The 19,453-nt window shown below is 45.6% G+C and overlaps 1 protein-coding gene across 2 annotated transcripts; it reads left to right on the top strand.

Moving 5' to 3' along the window:
* Nucleotides 1-11,624: 11,624 nt before the first annotated feature.
* LOC105861746 (small integral membrane protein 10-like protein 2A) lies at nucleotides 11,625-15,438 on the top strand. 2 transcript variants are annotated; one of them, XM_075999306.1, is made up of 3 exons: nucleotides 11,625-12,382; nucleotides 13,353-13,500; nucleotides 14,135-15,438. In XM_075999306.1, exon 1 carries the CDS (start codon nucleotides 11,779-11,781, stop codon nucleotides 12,013-12,015), a length of 237 nt encoding a protein of 78 aa, XP_075855421.1. In that variant the 5' UTR covers nucleotides 11,625-11,778; the 3' UTR covers nucleotides 12,016-12,382; nucleotides 13,353-13,500; nucleotides 14,135-15,438. The 2 variants fall into 2 exon arrangements, with proteins under 2 accessions (XP_075855421.1, XP_020140656.1); XM_020285067.2 differs by having other exon boundaries at nucleotides 12,014-12,382.
* The last annotated feature ends 4,015 nt before the right edge of the window (nucleotides 15,439-19,453 follow it).

Genomic DNA, 19,453 nt, shown 5'->3' on the forward strand with positions numbered 1-19,453 from the left:
ATCAATATACAAAAGCAATTGTATTTCTATGCACTAACAATATACAATCACAAAATGAAATTAATAAAACAATTTCATTTACAGTAGCATAAAAAAGAATAATATACTTAGGAATAAGTTTAACAGAAGAAGTACAAGAAGAAAGTTAAAAGAATGACACTACCTGATTTCAAGTTGCAGTAATCAAGATAATGCAATATTGCTATAAGGCTAGACACAGTTGTTCAATGGGAAGAAGAAACTCTTTTCAACAAATGGTGTTGGAATAACTAGGTATTTTTGAAAAATGAAATGAACATTTTCTCTTATCTCATGCCATACACAAATATTATTTTGAAATGTGTAACAGACCAAAATCCAAAACTAAAACTGTAAGACTTCTAGAATAATAAATACATAGAAGATTTTGGTTAACATTGGGACAGGCACAGGTTTCTTACACAGGACCAAAAAACATGCACCATAAAGAAAATACTGATAAATTAAACTTCATCAAAATTAAAAACTTCTGCTCTTTCAGGCCAGGTGTGGTGACTCACACCTGTAATCTTAGCACTCTGGGATGACCGAGGAGGGTGGATCACTCGAGGTCAGGAGTTCGAGACCAGAGCAAGAGCGAGACTGTCTCTACTAAAAAAATATATATAGAAAGAAATTAACTGGAAAACTAATTTATATATATATATATGTTTTTTTTAAGCTGGGCATGGTGGCACATGCCTGTAGTCCCAGCCACTCGGGAGGGTGAGGCAGAAGGATTGCTTTAGCCTAGGAGTTGGAGATTGCTGTGAGCTAGGCTGACGCCACTGCACTCTAGCCAGGCAACAGAGTGAGACTCTGTCTCAAAAAAAAAAAAAAAAAAAAAGCTTCTGCTCTGTCAAATACAACATTGCAAAAATTAAAAGGCAAGTCACAGATTGGGAGAAAATATTTGCAAAATATATATCCAACAAGGGCTTTGTGATCAAAATATATAAAGACCTCTTATAACCCAATAATATAGACAAACAACCTAACATTTTTTTTTTTTGGGACAGAGTCTCACTCTGTAATCCAGGCTAGAGTGCAGTGGCGTCAGCCTAACTCACAGCAACCTCAAACTCCTGGGCTCAAGTGATCCTCCTTCCTCAGCTTCCTGAGTAGCTGGTACTACAAGCATGTGCCACCATACCCAGCTAATTTTTCTATTTTTTAGTAAAGACAGGGACTCCCTCTTGCTCAGGCTGGTCTCGAACTCCTAAGCTCAAGTGATTCTCCCACCTCTGCCTCCCAGAGTGCTAGGACTTCAGGAGTGAGCCACCAAGCCAGGCCACAACCTAACTTTTAAAAGAGAATAAAGGATTTGAATGGACAATTTACACAAAAATGCATACTGTCTGGCAAACAAGCATAGGAAAAGATACTCAGCATCATTAGTCATAAAGGAAATGCAAAAGAACACCACAGTGAGTTACCACTACACAATGAGACTCTCGTACTACCAAATGTTGCTATTAAATGTCTTATGTTGTTGGAGGTGAGTCATTAAGTCCAGCCCACATTCAATGCCAACGGAGTATGAGGAGGTGCAGATAACTGTGGGGACAATCTTCAAGGTTGCCTATTACAACAAAGGAATGGATAAACAAAAATGAACTAAATACTCATACATGCAACAATATGGATGGATCTAAAAAAATGTTATGCTTAGCCCAAGAGGCCAGATATAAATGAGTTCATACTGTATGATTCCATTTATGTGAACCCCTAGAAAAACAAATCCAATCTATAATTACAAAAAAAAAAAAAAACAGATCAGAGATAGGCTGAGCCTGGGTGTGAAGGGAAGATGTTGACTAGGAGAAGCACAAAGGATGTTTTTGTTGTGATGGAAATGTTCTATATCTTAATTGTAGTGGTGGATACATAGATGTACAAATTTGACAGAACTCATCAAAATGTCTACTTAATATGGTTGCGTTTTATTATGCTGTTAATTATATTTCAAGCAGAGGAAAACTCTGAAAGGTGTGTTAAACCAAAATAAGCAGGAGGCCATTAGCCTGAGGTTATCTCTGCAACCAGAGTTCTTATGTGAGCAAACCAGAACTTAACTCAGAAACATTTCTTATAACTGGCTTTAAAAAAAAAAAAAAACTAAGCCAATCACAAATAGCTGACCAGCCCATTGGTTATACAACTAAGGACTTTCCATCAGACCAAACTTGAATAAGGCAAATGTCTATAGACGATTGTGATTGTTAGGGTGTGAAGTGGGGGGGGGGTCATTTCTCAGACAGTGATTAGGATATACAAAAGTAAAAGTTTATTTATTTTCCTGAGAAAGAAAGAAAGAGAGATGGAGAGAAAGAGAGAGAGACAGAGAGAGAGAAAAAGAAAGAAAGAGTGGGAAGGAAAGAGAGTGGCCATGACACACAGAGCCAGGAAGGAAATTTCCGGTGGTGAGGAAAGTTGCTTGTTTCTTTTAAAGGGTAGAAATGTCTTTTTTTCTCTGCTTCAGGGGACTGGTAACAAAGGCAGCTGTGAAGCTGCTGTGTTGGCTTTTTTTTTTTCTCACGTAGCGGATTGATAACAGACATTAGTTTCTTCTTTTTTTTTTCCTCCCATCTTTATTGATTTTTTCTTATGAATTTGTAATGGCACCAAGAAATACTTAAGACAAAATATTAAGCGGAGAACAGGTAGAACTCGAGTTGTCCATCCATCATGTCATCTGCCAAGAATGAGGACAGGAGGGGGAGGGGGAAGCTGAGGGTTTATCTCTGGTTACCTCTGGGAGGCCTGATTGCGAGTGGCTTTAATTTTCTTACTAGCAGGAGGCATCTGGCACTGTCTCTTCCTGAGGAAGCAGGGGAAGCTCGCAGTCCTTCTGTCCACTCAGGAACTTTTTCAAGGCTGAGAAAGAACTCAGAGATAATAAGTTAGGCCACACATGCTTTAATTAAACAAAGGGCAGTTTTGTTAACAAAGGATAGTTGTGTTGAGTTTATTTCTCTTACTTTCTGTTTGACAGTTTATTGTCCTCTGTTAGATAGGTTATTAGTAAGACCACCTTTCAGTAATCAGCCTATAAAAGCTCTCTGCTTACATTTCGGGGTGGAGCTCTCTGAACTTTTTCTGGTCCTGATTGCTGATCAATTTATGAATCATTCTTTGCTCAAATAAACTCTAAATGTCATGTCTAAAGTTTTTGTTTTAACAATTGGAAGTAAGGACTGCCCAAGGACTTTGGGACTGAGGATAGATACAGTAGCAGTGAGTTCCCTGGGTTTTCTTTCTGGGTCCCACATATCCCTGAGGGGCACAAGAGAAGCCAGTAACCCAGAACTACTAACAAAAAAAGCTGCAAGGAAATTGGTATTAACGGATCAACACCTACGTGGACATATAGGAGTAACATTTATCCGGTGTTGGGAGGGTGGGAGGGGGGAGGAGGGGATGGGTATATACAACCACAACAAGTAAGATGTGCAACATTTGGGGGATGGACACGCTTGAAGCTCTTACTCGACGGAGGGAGGGGGCATGGGCAATATATATAACCTTAACACTTGTACCCCCATAATATGCTAAAAAAAAAAAAAAGCTGCAAGGAAAGCCTGTTGTCCCCAGCCAAAGGATGAGAGGAAAGGGTGGCCTAACAACAGAACACTTTCTGACAATATCCCCCCTACCCTAGTCAAAGTGCCTCATTTCTCTCTGCAGTTTCAGTGGGGCTGAGTGGGGCGCTCATCTTCAATCCCATATCCCCTGCATGGAAACAGTGGCAATGTTCTGATGGCCCTGATAACTGTACAAGGGATCTGATCTTTTACCCCTGCCACAGCAGAAATAGGTAGAGTTCTGCTGGAATTGTGTCAACAGGGTCTAGGGGGAGCTGGGCCTCCTCCACAAATAAGGAGGGAGATAAGGAATTCCAAGGGAAGGCTAGTTGGCACTCTGCTTTCCCACTCACTTAGGTGTCACTCTCATCTGGCATCAAGGAAACTGAAGGAGGTGGTGTGGTGCAGGGCAGGACTTGTTGGCTCTCCACCCCCCACCCCCACCCTGTCAACCACGAATTCTACATCCAGCAAATACATCATTCATGAATGGAGGAGAAATAAAAACATTCTCAGATAGGCCAGGCATGGTGGCTCAAGCCTGTAATCCTAGCACTCTGGGAGGCCCAGGGGGGAAGATCACTTAAGGTGAGGAGTTCAAGACCAGCCTGAGCAAGAGCGAGACCCCCATCTCTACTATAAATAGAAAGAAATTAATTGGCCAACTAATATATATAGAAAAAATTAGCTGGGCATGGCACTCACTCTAGCCTGGGCAACAAAGCGAGACTCTGTATCAAAAAAAAAAAAAAAAAAGAATAACAACAGACAGAAATTGGCAGAGTGGATTAAAAATATCATCCAACTCTATACTGTCTACAAGAACCTCACTTCAATTTTTTATGTGATTTTAAAGATTTATTCATTTTTAAGCATGGTTTTATGCTTTTTATACAAAAAAAAATGTTTTCCAAGCCTATGATTAATTTTATTTTATACAAATAAGCCAGTGACAAAAAGACAAATACAGCATGATTCCACTTACATAAGGTACATAGAGTAGTCAAATTCATTGAGATACCTAGTAGAATGGTGGTTGCCAGGGGCTAGGGGAAGGGGGGAATGGGGAGTTGCTGAGTGGGTATAGAGTTTTGTTTTTGCAAGGTGAATAACAATATGAATGTTCTTAACACTACCGAACACTTAAAAATGGTTAACGTGGTAAATGTTATGTGTTAGTTTACCACAATTATTTAGTATAATTTTTTAAATAAAAAAGGAAACATAGGTTGGTCCGAGTGCAGTGGTGTTTACAACTAATTGATCACAACCAGTTACAGATTCCTTTGTTCCTTCTCCACTCCCACTGCTCCACTTGACCGGCCTAAAAAAATAATAATAAATTAAAAAAAAAAAAAAGGGCCGGGCGTGGTGGCTCATGCCTGTAATCCTAGCTCTCTGGGAGGCGGAGGCAGGCGGATTGCTCGAGGTCAGGAGTTCGAAAGCAGCCTGAGCAAGAGCGAGACCCCGTCTCTACTATAAATAGAAAGAAATTAATTGGCCAACTAATATATATAAAAAAAAAAGCCGGGCGCTGTGGCTCACGCCTGTAATCCTAGCTCTTGGGAGGCCGAGGCGGGTGGATTGCTCAAGGTCAGGAGTTCAAAACCAGCCTGAGCAAGAGCGAGACCCCGTCTCTACTATAAATAGAAAGAAATTAATTGGCCAACTGATATATATATAAAAAATTAGCCGGGCATGGTGGCGCATGCCTGTAGTCCCAGCTACTCGGGAGGCTGAGGCAGAAGGATCACTCAAGCCCAGGAGTTTGAGGTTGCTGTGAGCTAGGCTGACGCCACGGCACTCACTCTAGCCTGGCCAACAAAGTGAGACTCTGTCGCAAAAAAAAAAAAAAAAAAAAAAAAGGAAACATAAAATGAGACAACTGAGAAACTTTCTCCAAAAACAAAGAAACAAACAAAAAAATCCCTACAGCTAACATCACACCTAATGGGAAAAGACTGAATGCTTTCCCCATAAGATTCAAAACAAGGCAGGGATGTCAGCTTTTCCACCACTCTTATTCAACTTAGTGCTAGAAATTCTATCCATTGCAATAAGGACAGGAAATAAATATTGGAAAGCAAGAAATAAAACTGTCTCAATATGCAGATGACACAATTGTCTCTTTAGAAAATTCCAAGAAATTGAGAAAAAGACTCTAAGAAGTAATACAAGAGTTCAGCTAGATCACCGGATACAAGATGAACACAAAAAATTCCATCATATTTCTACATACTAATAACGAACAAGCATGTGGCAACTGAAATTAAAAACACAAAATCATTTTCAATTGCTTCAAATAAAATGAATGCTTAGGAGTACATTTAATAAACATATGCAGGATATGAATGCTGAAAATTATACCAGTTTTGATGAAGGAAATCAAAGAAGATCTAAATAAAAAAGAGACATATTATGTTCATGGGTTGGAAAAATCAACACAGAAATGATGTCAATTCTTCCCTAAATTGGTCTGTAAATTTAATATAATTTCGAGCATGGCTTTTTGTACCCATAGACAAGTTTATTCTAAAATGTATATGCCCTGACTCCACCACAATGCAATATATCAATGTAGCAAAATTGCACTTGTACTTCATGAATATATACAAATAAAAAATAAACAAGAAAAGAGAAAAAAGCTAGAATTATAACAAAATACCCTAATAAAAAGAACAAGGGATTTAATTTAATTTCATTGATCAAATTTCATTGTGATCTAAGTGATAATATTTCTATTTTTATGGAACTTTCTAATTTTGGAGTTAAGGTCCTAATATATGATCAATTTCTATGATGGTTCTATGTGTATATGTGCTTAATATTCTATTATCAGGGCATAAATATATAAAATATGTCAGAACATAAAAAATGTATATGGACATTTAGGCACAAGCCCTAGAATAGGTAAAGAAATGTGGAAAAAAATAAAGAAGGAAAAATCATTCTATCCTATATTTAACATACACCATTTAGCTAAAGTAATCAAGATAGCGTGGGACTAGAGAAAGAATAGACACATTGGCCAATACAACAGAATAGAGAACACCAAAAGAGACCTAAAGAAATATGCTCAATTGGCTTTAGACAAAGTTGAAAAAGAAATTCAATGAAAAAAGAATAGCCTTTCCAACAAATTGTTCTCTATTATGCATCCATAGGCACAAGTTGAATCTGGACCTAAGCCTCAAACCTTGCACAAAAATTAATTCAAAACGGACCACAAACATAAATGTGAAATATAAAACAATAAAACTTTTAAAAGAAAACACAGAAGAAAAATCTTTGGGACCTAAGGCTTTGATAAAGAGTTCCTACATGGCACCAAAACCATAATCCATACATAAAGGAAGTAAATAAACTGGACCTCATCAAAATGAAAAACTTTTCACTGTGCTGACTGTCAAGTTCTGATAAAAAAAAAAATGAAAAACTTTTGCTCAGAGAAAGCCCCTGATAACACAGTGAAAAAAACAAGCTACAGACCAGGAGGAAAAGATTTGAAAACCACATATCTGACAAAGGACTCATATCTAGAATATAGGAAAAAGACTGAACGGTAAAAAGATAAATAGTCCACTTAAAAAATGGAAAAAAAACATTTTACCAAAAAGGATATACAGATAGTAAATAGGCACCATAAAAAGATGACCACATTCATTAGTCATTAGCGCAGTACAAATTTAAACCACAGTGAAATATCACTTTATACCTATCAGAAAGGCAAAAATAAAAAAAATAGTGATAATACCCAAATACTGGCAAGGACGCAGAGAACCTGGATATACTCATAAGTTGCTGATGGGAATGGAAAATGTTAGAGCCACTCTGGAATCAGTTTGGCACACTCTTTAAAAACTAAACGTGCACTTACCTTAAGACCCAGCAATCAGGCATTTATCCTAGAGAAACGGAAATTTATGTTCACACTATAACCCGTAAGTGAATATTCTTAGCAGCTTTATTTCCTGATAGCCCCAAACTGGAAACACCCTGATGTACTTCATTGGTGAATGGTATCAGGCGTCCTCAAACTACCACCCGCAGGCCACATGCAGGTGCTTTTGCCCGTTTGTTTTTTTACTTCAAAATAAGATATGTGCAGTGTGCATAGGAATTTGTTCATAGTGTTTTTTAAACTATAGTACGGCCCTCCAACGGCCCTCCAACGGCCCTCCCTCACTGTCTGAGGGACAGTGAACTGGCCCCCTGTTTAAAAAGTTTGAGGACCCCCGGGGTTAAATAAACTGTGGTACAACCATCCCAAGGAATACTACTCAGCAACAACAACAAAATTAACTATTGACACGTGACACTCCCAACAACTTGGATGACTGTCCACAGAAATGACACTGAGTGAAAAAAGCCAATCCCCCAAGGTTACATATTGTATGATTCCATTTGTAGACCATTCCTGAAATGAAAAAAATATAGAAATAGGCAACAGATTAGTGGTTGCCAGTCATTATACGGAAGGAGAGCTGGATGAAAGTCAGTTTGTGGGTTTTTTTTTTTTTTTATTTCATGAAGTGAGTTTGGTTACAAAGGGCAACATGAGGGAAATCTGAATAGAACAGATGGACTGAGGCCACTGAGGCTCACATCAGTAATCTGGGAGCACTGTGGGAGGCAGAGGCAGGAGGATCCCTTTAGGTCAGGAGTTCAAGGGTCTGACCCTGAAGTCTTAGCAAGAGCTAGACCTTGTATCTACTAAAAATAGAAAAAATTAGCCAGGTATGGTGGTATGTACCTGTAGTCTCAGCTACTCAACAGGCTGAGACAGGAGGGTCACTTGAGCCGAATTTGAGGCTGCAGTGAGCTATGATGTAGTCTACTGCACTCTAGCCAGCACTAAATGGCAAGACTCTTATCTCAAAGAAAAATGATGGATTGTATCAATACCAGTATCTTGGCTGTGATATGGAACTATAGTTTTGAAAGATGTTACCATTGTAGCAAACGGTTAAAGGATACAGGGGATCTCTCTCTACTTTTTCTCACAAGTGCATGTAAATCTACAATTATCTCAGAATGAAAAGTTTAATTAAAATATTAATTGAAATTCTATATACTAACAGTGAACATGTGGAAACCAAATGTTTAACATGTGTAAAATGTGTCAATGGAAAAGAAGCCAAACTCTATAAAACAATTTAAAGAGGTTTATTCTGAGCCAAATTTGAGGACCATGGCTAGGAGACAAGGCAAAGAAGCCTTGAGCAAGTGGACTCAGCTATGGCTGGATTACAATTTGGTTTTATACATTTAAGGGAAACAAGAATTACAAGTAAAGTAATAAATCAATACTTGGAAGGCATACATTGGTTTGGCCCTAAAAGGTGGGACATCTCAAAGCAGGGGCTTAGAAGTTATAGGTGGGTTTAGGGATTGTTTAGTTGACAATTGGCTGAAAGAGTAAGGCTTTGTCTAAAAGACCAGGAGTCAGTGGAAAGAAATTAAGATAAGGGTCTTCTATGTTTTATGTGATGCTGTACCAGAATCAGGCTGGGAAGTAAACCACATTATATTGGGTTAACAAAACCTGTTTAGTGAGATTTTATCATTTGTAGACATGACTCACCAGGCCTCCTTAGAAAGGAATTTGGGGGCAAAAGAAAAGATCAGAGTTCAGTCCTCACATGTATTAAACTCCCAATACCATTCACAGTCACTCTAAAAAGTACGAAATAGGTGTAAATCTGAGGAAATATGTGCAGGTTGGCTGAGTGTGAATTCAAATAATTACTTTTGGGTGATGGAACATTTCTGTATCTTTATTGTAGTGGTGCTTACACAAATCTTTTCATGATATAAAATTGTTAGATCTGTACATGCACACATACATTAATGCAGTTTTAAAAAATATTGAAAGCAAAATTAGGCCTGTAGTCTAGTTATTAGTTAATAGTAATGTACCAATGTCAATTTCCTGGTTTTGATATTATACTATATCTACAGAAAATGTCACCATTGGGGGAAGCTGGACAAAAGACACAAGGTCTTTTGGTACTATTTTTGCAATTTCCTATGAGTCTATAATTATATTAAATGTTAAAAAAATGAGATGAGGCCAAGGAGATGTTTCAGAAATGACTGGAGGAACCAGGTTCTTCAAATGAATAGGGCTCAATCCAATTTAGACCAAAAAGTTTCTATGTGGCTTAAGTCTATATTTCAGTGGCTCTTTCTTTTTCAGTTATCTTTTCATTGTATTATATAAGTAATACTTATAGATATATATATGGATATACATACATATATATAGGAAGAGTTGGGGCAGAGGGAAAACTTTCTTTGTCCTGGGAAGGTTCACTGAAAGATCACCTCACAATAGAGCAGATTAATTAGAGAAAAGATATACAAATTTTATTGTTACCGTACACTCTGGGAGTATCAAAGAGTGATTGCACAATATCTTAATGAGACCCAAATATTTATATATCCTCATATATTTATATATGAGGATATATAAATATTTATATATCCTCATTTTCAGAGGAAAGGATGGAGATAGGGAATATGAATAATTTGCTTGAGGAGCAAATAAATGGTTACTAGGGAGGATGAATAGATATTTGGGAGAATGAATGGATGGGGGAAAGCAGATTGACTTGCAAATGAGTCACTTTGGAAACTAAATTAACCTGAGAAATAGGCATTATTTTGCAAAAGGTTTGGGCCAAGTCTAGTTGCATTCTTGACCTTCTTTCCTGAAAAAGATAATGAGATAACACCAGGTGGGAAAAGAAAGACAATTGTTCTTGATGGTTCCCTCCGGTCTTTATGGAAATAGAGGGAAAGCCCCTTCCAAAGCCTGTTATCTCTCAGGGTCTTTAATTTAAAATACACTTTACACAAAGGAGTGACATTTTAGGGTGAAATTTCCTGCACTCCTTCAGGAGTAAAAAGTGTAAGTCTTCCTTCTTACAGCCTAAACCAGAACAACGTTGAGCAATTTGATACATCTACCCTGGCATTTTTGGATGCATTTATACCCACGCTTGGATGTGTTGTTGACAAAATCATGATATCACGCAATAACTTAGTGGCTCTGTAACTGGCTACTTTTTATTGGACCTAGAAGATAGGACAATTACCCAATCAGTGTGTGTGTGACTCTGCTAAGTTCCTTAAACAGTTCCACAGGATGCTATAGAGATGTTCAAGTGCGCCAGCAAACAGGCAAGTTGAGAAGGCCTAAATACCCAGGTCAGTCCTTGTGAAAACTGGGATGGGGTCATGGTGAACCTACTTCTTTGCAGACAGTTTTCTTAAAGCCATGACCATAACGAACCGTGAGCATTTCCCTGCTTCAGGAAATAGTCTGGAAAAACATGACTGGGTTTGGGTTGGGTTTGGATTAATTTACCTTTAATAAAGATTAAATGAAACCACGAAAAGGCTTTTAAGCACAGGAGCAACAAAGGCCATAAACAAGTGCAAATGAGAACCTGAGGCAACCTTGTGCAGCAACTAGAGCAAGCAATGGATTAAGAGGAGTGCTCAGAAAGGGAAAGACAACGGGAAAATTCACCAATAAATATATGCGACCAGCACATATACCAGAAAGGGAAACAATACACGCATGTAGGTTTGGTGGCACTCCATAGTGCAGTTACTGCACTGTGCGAATTAAAGAAAGGTACAACGGGTTGGCTGGTAGGGTTTTCTGGGGACACCGTGGGAGAAGGGGGAGTGTTGTGAACGGGCCAGGCCTTCTGGAAGTGCTTTCTGTACAGAATCAGCAAAGCGGTGCAGACGTCCAGCTCTCCACTCCCACTCCACTCTAGGGGATTCCACAAAACCATCCCTGGCAGCTCCGCCTTCCAAACCGCTCTGGCTTCAGGCACAGCTCCCAGGAGAACCTGGACCCGGGAGTAGGCGGGGCCAGAGGGAGGGGCGGGGCCGGGCGCCAGGTCCACGTTGGCGGTGCCCAGGCGGCCTCTGCAGCTCCAGGCAAGGGGCGGGGCTACGCTAGGGGCGGGGCTACGCTGGCGCCGGCCCGCAGTGAGGGGGCGGAGCTGTTGGTGGCCGGCGAGGGCGAGGGCGGGGCGGGCAGGACGCCAAGCTGCTGGCCGGGTTCTCCAGTCCTCGCGTCTGGCCGCCCGCTAGGCTTCTGCTCCTGTCTGTCTGTCTGTCTGTCGGTTGGCAGGGCCTGCGCCGGCCCGGGCCCATGGCGGCGTCTGCGGCTCTGTCTGCGGCGGCGGCAGCGGCAGCCCTGTCGGGCCTGGCGGTGCGGCTGTCGCGCTCGGCCGCGGCCCGCAGCTCCTACGGCGCCTTCTGCAAGGGGCTCACGCGCACGCTGCTCACCTTCTTCGACCTGGCCTGGCGGCTGCGCATGAACTTCCCCTACTTCTACATCGTGGCCTCGGTGATGCTCAACGTCCGCCTGCAGGTGCGGATCGAGTGAGCGCCGCCGCAGCGCCAGTGGCCCGGGGGGAGGGTCGCCCCCCGCCCACCCGCCTGCCCTGGGTCAGGACGCCAGCATGAAGGACAGCGGGGTGGCCGAGAGCCCCAGGGATGCGGCGGGGGGCGGACGCGGGGCGGCCCGGGCCCCTCCACTCGAGACCTTCGCAGCAGGGGGACGGCCACCAAGCCCCGGCCCCAGTCGCAGCCCGACCCGGATCGCGCAGAAACTCGCTAAACGGGCCCTTTCCACCGGGCACGAGAAACTATTTGAGTTCGGCCGACCTGTTGCCTCTCCTTGGCCAAAGTGGGGAACCAGAAGGAAGGAATTCTGCTGCAGCCACTTCATCTGCCAGGCCCAGAGCAGAAAGGTAGGGGGCGACAGGTTGGAATGGGCGTGGGGGAGGCGGTTGCTATGACATCTGGATGTGGAGGCGCCTTAGTGGTTTGCGGGAAATAGGAAAGACACCCAGGCAAACCAACCCGGAAAGCTGTTGAGCCGGGCAGGAGAAAGGAAAGGCAGCCACGGGCTCTCCCCTCCTCCCCTGCCGTGATACCTCCGCTGCCTCAGCATCTCACAGTGACAGCCCAGCGCTACAGACAGGCAGGGGCCTCCCTCTGCTTCCTCCAGCCCAGTGCCCACCCCCTCCAGCCCTGGGCCCCGTGCCCACCCCTATTTCTGCAGAGGCCCCAGTGGTGTCACCTGAATCCCTGGAAATGGGCAAGGGGCGGGGTCAGGGAAGGCCCTAGATTCAGAAGAAAAGATACCTCACCTTCTCTTCCACCCCTCTCCAGCAGGCCATGGAAGGGAGGTTCTCTTCTAAGCCAAACCCCAGGGCTCACCCCTTCTCAGCCCTCAGCCCTGGGGCTCTCTGCACCTGCTTTACACCCGTTGGCAAAACTGCCTCCGCCTTGTCTTTGGGGCCAGAGGACCAGTCTCTGCTTGCTCCTGCTGTCCCTCTGCTCCGCGATCCTCTATCTCAGGACACCCCCACAACTCTGCATTTGGAGACAGGGAGAGTGGGAGAGAACATTCCTCCCCAACCCCTCCCCCACAACCCTGCTCTTCTGCCATGGCAGCCCGTGTTCCCTGCTGCTCCTGCCACAGCCCTCCCAGGGCCACAGGCCCGTCCTCCAGCCATCCATGGCCTCAAGAAGCCCACTGCTTACCGAAGGGATCTGGGAAAATGGGATCTTCTCCAGCAGACAGCAGCTCTCAGGCTGGAGTGGGCACAGCAGGTGGAGAAGGGGGTTGTAGAGGAGGCCACCCTTGGAGGAAACAAGGACCTCTCTGGGTGGCCAGCCAACTCTGAGGTCCATATCTCCTTCTTTCTCTTTCAGGCATTGGCGTTTGTAAGTGGTCACCCGGCTGCTCCTTCTGTGGCCTTGTCAAGAGTCTCATCCCTGCCTACGGGCACCCCTGCCCTGGAGCTGCCTGGGGAGCAGCTGAGTGGACGGCCTGACCAGCAGGAGAGGAAGGGCCTTCCCGGTAGAGGCACAGCATGGGTGGGGTTACCCAGTGATGGGGTCCTGGCATGGGGAGGACGGCCATGTTCCCCGGGCTCCGAGATCTCCTAGGAACACTGTGAGAGAGATGTGTTCTCCCCTCCTGATGATGGTGGAAACAGGCTGGGCAGGGGGAGGGATTTGCCCTTGTCACACAGCTGGGAAGTTGTGGAGCTGAGTCTGCCCCTGGACCTGCAGGCCCCCACAGCCCTTCCCAGTCTTCTGCAAGACCTGGCAAGGTGGGGGTGGGGCACAGGGCTCCCAGGCCACCTAGGGAGAGAGGGGTCCAGGGTGGGGAATCTGGGGACCTAGCTTTCCTTGGAGCAATATGGAAGGTCACAGGGGAGACCAGCAGGACAGTGAGTCAGATGGGGGATGGGAGAGAAGGGTCCAGAAGCCCTGGGAAACCAAGTTTTCACCTCGGAGCCCAGCCTCACCCAAGCCTGACCAAGGACTCCTCAGCAGTTGAGTGGCACAAGCCTCTCAGTTTGGCGGCAGAGTGGGGGTGATGGGGCGGTATGGCTTCTGGGGCATGACATAACAAGGAGGGTGAAGGGATAAACCTGGGGTAGTATGTTACTGGGACCCATGGCATGATCCTATCTCTTTGTCCCCAGGCTCAGTCCCCCATGCCCAGGATCACAGAAGGATATCGTCGAGATGGGCTAGGATTGGTCCTGGGGGCCCAGGGCATGCTGCTAACTGGTGTACCCAAATGGCCAGGAGCAGCCCGAGGCCCCCATCCCCGTTCCCACATCTCTGGCACTGGTAGCTCGAGGCCCATGTTCTCAGTTCCTGGAACTGAGAACTGCACCAGTCTGGCCAGCCCCAAGGCAGAGTGGCCCAGCCTCCTGCCATCTGCCCTCCTCAGCTGCCCGCTGGAGCCAGGACCCGAATGAAGACCTCTGGCTGCCTCACCCCGGGATGAGGCTGGACGGTGGCTGCCATGTGCCCCTGCGGTTGCCCACAGCCAGGGCCCGATGGTGTGCTTCTTTGTGCCAAGTGTCCTGCTGGCCCTTCTCATCCACCCAACCCTGTCCACCCTGGACGCCCTGTCAGCCTGCTGACCCCATGCACAGACCTTGGGGCGCCTCTGAGGGACAAAAGTGACTCGGGGCTGCAGGAGCGCAGAGGGGGTGTGAGGAGCCTCCTTGGGTCTGACACTCAGATGTGACCCTTTCCAGCCCTGATCTCACCCTCTGGGTGACTAGATGCCCAGCCCCAGCCTCTTCCTGGGCCATCCAGGAAGGGAGGAGGAGGGCTCATAACAGAGAGCGCGCGTGCGCACACACACACTGTGTGCGTGAGTTCCTGCGTGCACTGCTCCTGCGTGCGTGCTGCGTGGGCGGGGATGGAGCTGTTGAGCAGGAGGAGCTTCTCTGGGCTCTGAGTCCTCCCTGTGCAAATCGGGGGTGGAGGGTTCCAGCCAGGGCAAGGAGGCTGCTCTCCAACAGGGAGAAATGAGCCTCAGGCGTCCCTGTCCTCAGAGGTCCCCACTGCAGAGAGCTCCAACCCCTGCAAAGGGCCACATCTGCATCTGCTTCAGCTAGAGCTGTGCTGGCCCCAAAGACTGGCCCTCCGCATCTTGTTCCTGCCCCACTTTCTGGCCCATCACACCAGGTGGTGGCCACGCCAGGTGGTGGCGTGTTGCAGCTTTCATGCCTCCCCTCCCACCTCTCTCTGCCCCACCGGCCCTTGCTGCGTGAGGGGGTCTCCCTGCACTTTATTTATTTGCAGTCTGTTTTCCAGGCAGAGCTTCTGCAAATTCCGACACCGACCAGAATGACGTCCTTTCTGCGTGTGATTCACTGTACTGGTCAGCACAGGCTGGTCGGAGAAATGTTCTTGTTTCTGGTGTTGTCACGTCTTATCGTTTGTCTGAGTTTAAAAAAAAATAAGTCCTTGATTCAGTAAACGACAATCCCGACTGGAGGCCTCCTGTTTCTGGTGGGTGTGATGCAATAGCCTGGGAAGAGAGAGGCCCGGTGGTGAGGTCACCAGCTCTGATGGCCAGGAGCTTGGCGGGGACAAGCCTCAAAGGGGCTCAGGGGGCCGGGGCCAGGCCTGGGCGGGGACAGGGGCCTGGGGCTGTGGCAGGGAACTTGTTTCCTCTTCAGAAGCTGTGCCAAGACCTAAAGTGACCCAGAACACTGTCCAGGGAGAAGCAGGCAGCAGCCTAACCTGGCCCAAGAAGGTGGCAGTTTGACCCCTTCACAGCCTTTGTTCAAATGACCTAAAACATAAGCCTTTTTTTTCCATTTTATAGCCTAGTGTTCAAAAGTGCTGCATTCAGTTGAGCCCCAAGGGTGAAGTGAAGTGAAACAGACTGTCTGCTGGTCATTTTATGTATCCCTGACACTCCTCTCCCTGTCAGGGGTCTCTCCCTGCCAGCCATGTGGCTCTGGAGTCTTGGAGTAGATAAACCACAGGGTCCCAGAGCCCATGTCCCTTCCCCCACCTTGGACCCAAACTCTGTCCTGTGAGAGCTCCACTCCCCATGGGTCCCCAAAGAAACCTGGCCAAGGACTCTGGAGCTGCAGCAGCTGCAGGGGTTGGCAGATGGCAGGGGACTGGGGAGTAGGTCTGGCAGGAGGGCAGAGGGCTGGGGAGGAGGGCAGCGGGGCATGTTAGAGGAAGGGGCACAGAGCTAGTGGGGAGGCATCTTGAGGACAGGGTGCTATGCTCATACTGAGGAGCACAGCCTAGGATTAGGGGCCCTGGGTCCACTCCCTACCTGTCGCCAAGGGCTACCCAGGGTTCAGAGCACTCTGACAAGAAGGACCCTTCCAACAGCACTGGTGGTGATGCCTTGTGGCATGTGCCACCCACAGGAAGGGTGGACCTCAGTCCTTGAGCTTCCCTCCCCTTCATCCAGATGGTTCTGTTCAGTCCCTGATGGTCCCATGCCCACTGCTGGGACGTCTTCACTCAGCAAACCAAGAGGGGAGATGATCAGCCCAGAGCTGGGTCCTAGGCCTCGTCGAGAGGGAGGACCACCCCTCCCACCCTTCATCCCGCCCCCTGCTACAGAGGAGGACAGGCAGGCTAGCCCTGCCCTGGTGAAAAGTGGTGCCCAGAAGATCAAAGCCCTGTGACCTGAGCTCACCTCTTCCACCTGTGACTGTGTGGCCCCAGGCAACCCCTGCACACCCACGGGTTTTAGGAAGGATCCTTCGGGGTCCTTGCGGGCATGTAATGTGAAGTCTTAAAATATTTGTCATCACATCTCACCTGGAGCAGCCTTGTTACTTTGAGGAAAGGGAACCAAGTGAAGGGGACTGGCACCTGATGAGAGCCTGCCGTGTTCTGGGCACCGCGCTAGGCGCACCACCTAACCGTTATCCCCATTTCACAGAGAACCCAAGGATGGGAGCCCAGTCTGAAATAGATCCCCAAGCAGAAGCTCTTTTCTGGAGCCCCCAATGCCCCCTGGACCGGCAGGGAATCGGGCTGGAAAGAAGGAGGATTGGCAAAGGTGGAAGATGACCCTGTCCTTTCTGGGTGAGGTCCAGGAGACATAAGAAATCTAGGGCTTGGCCGGGCGCTGTGGCTCACGCCTGTAATCCTAGCTCTTGGGAGGCCGAGGCGGGCGGATTGCTCAAGGTCAGGAGTTCAAAACCAGCCTGAGCAAGAGCGAGACCCCGTCTCTACTATAAATAGAAAGAAATTAATTGGCCAACTGATATATATATAAAAAATTAGCCGGGCATGGTGGCGCATGCCTGTAGTCCCAGCTACTCGGGAGGCTGAGGCAGAAGGATCACTCAAGCCCAGGAGTTTGAGGTTGCTGTGAGCTAGGCTGACGCCACGGCACTCACTCTAGCCTGGACAACAAAGCGAGACTCTGTCTCAAAAAAAAAAAAAAAAAAAAAAAAAGAAATCTAGGGCTTGGGGAACAGGCCTGGGGCCTTGCTGAGATGGGCCCACCTATCTTCCCTCTGTCCCATCTCTGGAGACTGGGACCTAAGCAACTGCATCAGGAGAAAGCAAGACAGCAGCTAAACATGCAGTTCCAGGGGGCACCAGAGCGGATAAGAAAAAGAGAAATATAAAGGGCATGCACACTCCCATCCTACACCTACGCCACCCCACCCCAAGGGAGACTGTTTGGTTTTCCATGAATTTTCACTTTATGTGCATATTTTATATATGTAAAATTAGAAACATACTACTTTGAAACCTGCTTCCACCACTTCATGTTTATCTTATCATGTTCTTAAGTATTTTTCTACATCCAATGCTACCTAGTATCTCTTGTGTGAAGGTTTCATCATATATTCTCACATGCCTCTTTGTTGTTTTCCTTTGTTTGGGAGTGGTGGTTTGCTTTTTGTTGTTATTTTATTTGTGTTTATAAGTGATGCAGTGTCATTGTCATTGTGGATAAATGCTGGAGCACAGTCATGATCAATTCCTTAATATATATTCCTGGAAGTGGGCCAAATAATATGCATACTTATAGGGCTTTTGATACCCTCCAGAATTGTGGTACCAAGTTACTCTACTCAATCCAGTCAGAAATCAGAGTTTTGGGAGATAATGGTGGCAATTCTGGATCACAACAGATTTTTAAAAATTTGTTACTGCCTTTCACTTCCTCAGGCTGGGTGCATTTCTCTCTCTTAATGATCAATGTAATGTTTCATTTAACCTCTCACTTTTCTAAAGTATTTCCTTCTTTTTTTTTTTTTTTCAAGACAGAGTCTCACTTTGTTGCCCTATCTAGGGTGCCGTGGCATCAGCCTAGTTCACAGCAACCTCAAACTTCTGGGCTCAAGTGATCCTCCTGCCTCAGCCTCCCGAGTAGCTGGGACTACAGGCATGCACCACCATGCCCAGCTAATTTTTTCTATATATTTTTAGTTGGCCAATTAATTTCTTTCTATTTTTAGTAGAGACGGGGTCTCCCTCTTACTCAGAGCTGGTTTCAAACTCCTGACCTTGAGCGATCCTCCCGCCTCAGTCTCCCAGACTGCTAGGATTACAGGCGTGAGCCACCTCGCCTGGCCTAAAACATTTCCTTCTTCATCATCTCTAATTTATGGCTAGAGTTAAATCTGTCTCCTAAGGCAGAGAACTTGATCCTTTGCTTCTTCTCCTTCCCTTTACCCGTACCAAAGTCTCACAACAGGTTTGTAAATCTCTCAATATGATAAGTATAAATAGTTTATTTTGATCTATTATTTTGCCTTCCTTTGAATACGTAATCAGGAGTAAATATTTTCATATGCCTATTGGTTATCTGTATAGCTCTTTTCAACTATGGGGAGTAATTTTTTAAAAAAACAAAAAAGTAAATAAGATGTGCCTTTTATCACTGAGTGATGGGTAACAACTTCAGGTCAGGATATCAGCTTGTACTTACCCTGAATGCCACTCTGACCCATTCCATCCCCACCCTCTTTTCCAAACATATTGTTACAATAGACAACATATTTTGAAATTTTTTTTTTTTGAGACAGAGTCTCACTGTGTTGCCCAGGCTAGAGTGCTGTGGCATCAGCCTAGCTCACAGCAACCTCAAACTCATGGGCTCAAGCAATCTTTCTGCCTCAGCCTCCTGAGTAGCTAGGACTACAGGCATGTGCCACCATGCCCGGCTAATTTTTTCTATATATTTTTAGTTATCCAGCTAATTTCTTTCTATTTTTAGTAGAGACAGGGTCTCGCTCTTGCTCAGGCTGGTCTTGAACTCCTGAGTTCAAATGATCCCCCTGCCTTGGCCTCCCAGAGTGCTAGGATTACAGGCATAAGCCACCACACCCAGTCTTGAAAATATTTTTTAAAATATTAGCCATTCCCAAAAGTAAAATGGGAAAGCTCCAGGACCCAGAAGCAGAGAGAATGCTACACAGTGAGTGAGACCTGAAGCTATACAGCCCTTGGAGGATAGGATGGAAAACAGGGCTGAAAAGCCAGGAGACTGAGCAAAGCTG

This window comes from Microcebus murinus, chromosome X (assembly GCF_040939455.1).
Source record: "Microcebus murinus isolate Inina chromosome X, M.murinus_Inina_mat1.0, whole genome shotgun sequence".
NCBI lineage: Eukaryota > Metazoa > Chordata > Mammalia > Primates > Cheirogaleidae > Microcebus > Microcebus murinus.

Coding starts and splice junctions, on each gene's coding strand:
- LOC105861746 (XM_020285067.2), top strand. CDS start 12,092: ATGAAGGACAGCGGGGTGGCCGAGAGCCCCAGGGATGCGGCGGGGGGC. Junction 12,383..13,352: donor GCCAGGCCCAGAGCAGAAAG/GTAGGGGGCGAC, acceptor TTTCTCTTTCAG/GCATTGGCGTTTGTAAGTGG. Junction 13,501..14,134: donor GGAGAGGAAGGGCCTTCCCG/GTAGAGGCACAG, acceptor CTTTGTCCCCAG/GCTCAGTCCCCCATGCCCAG.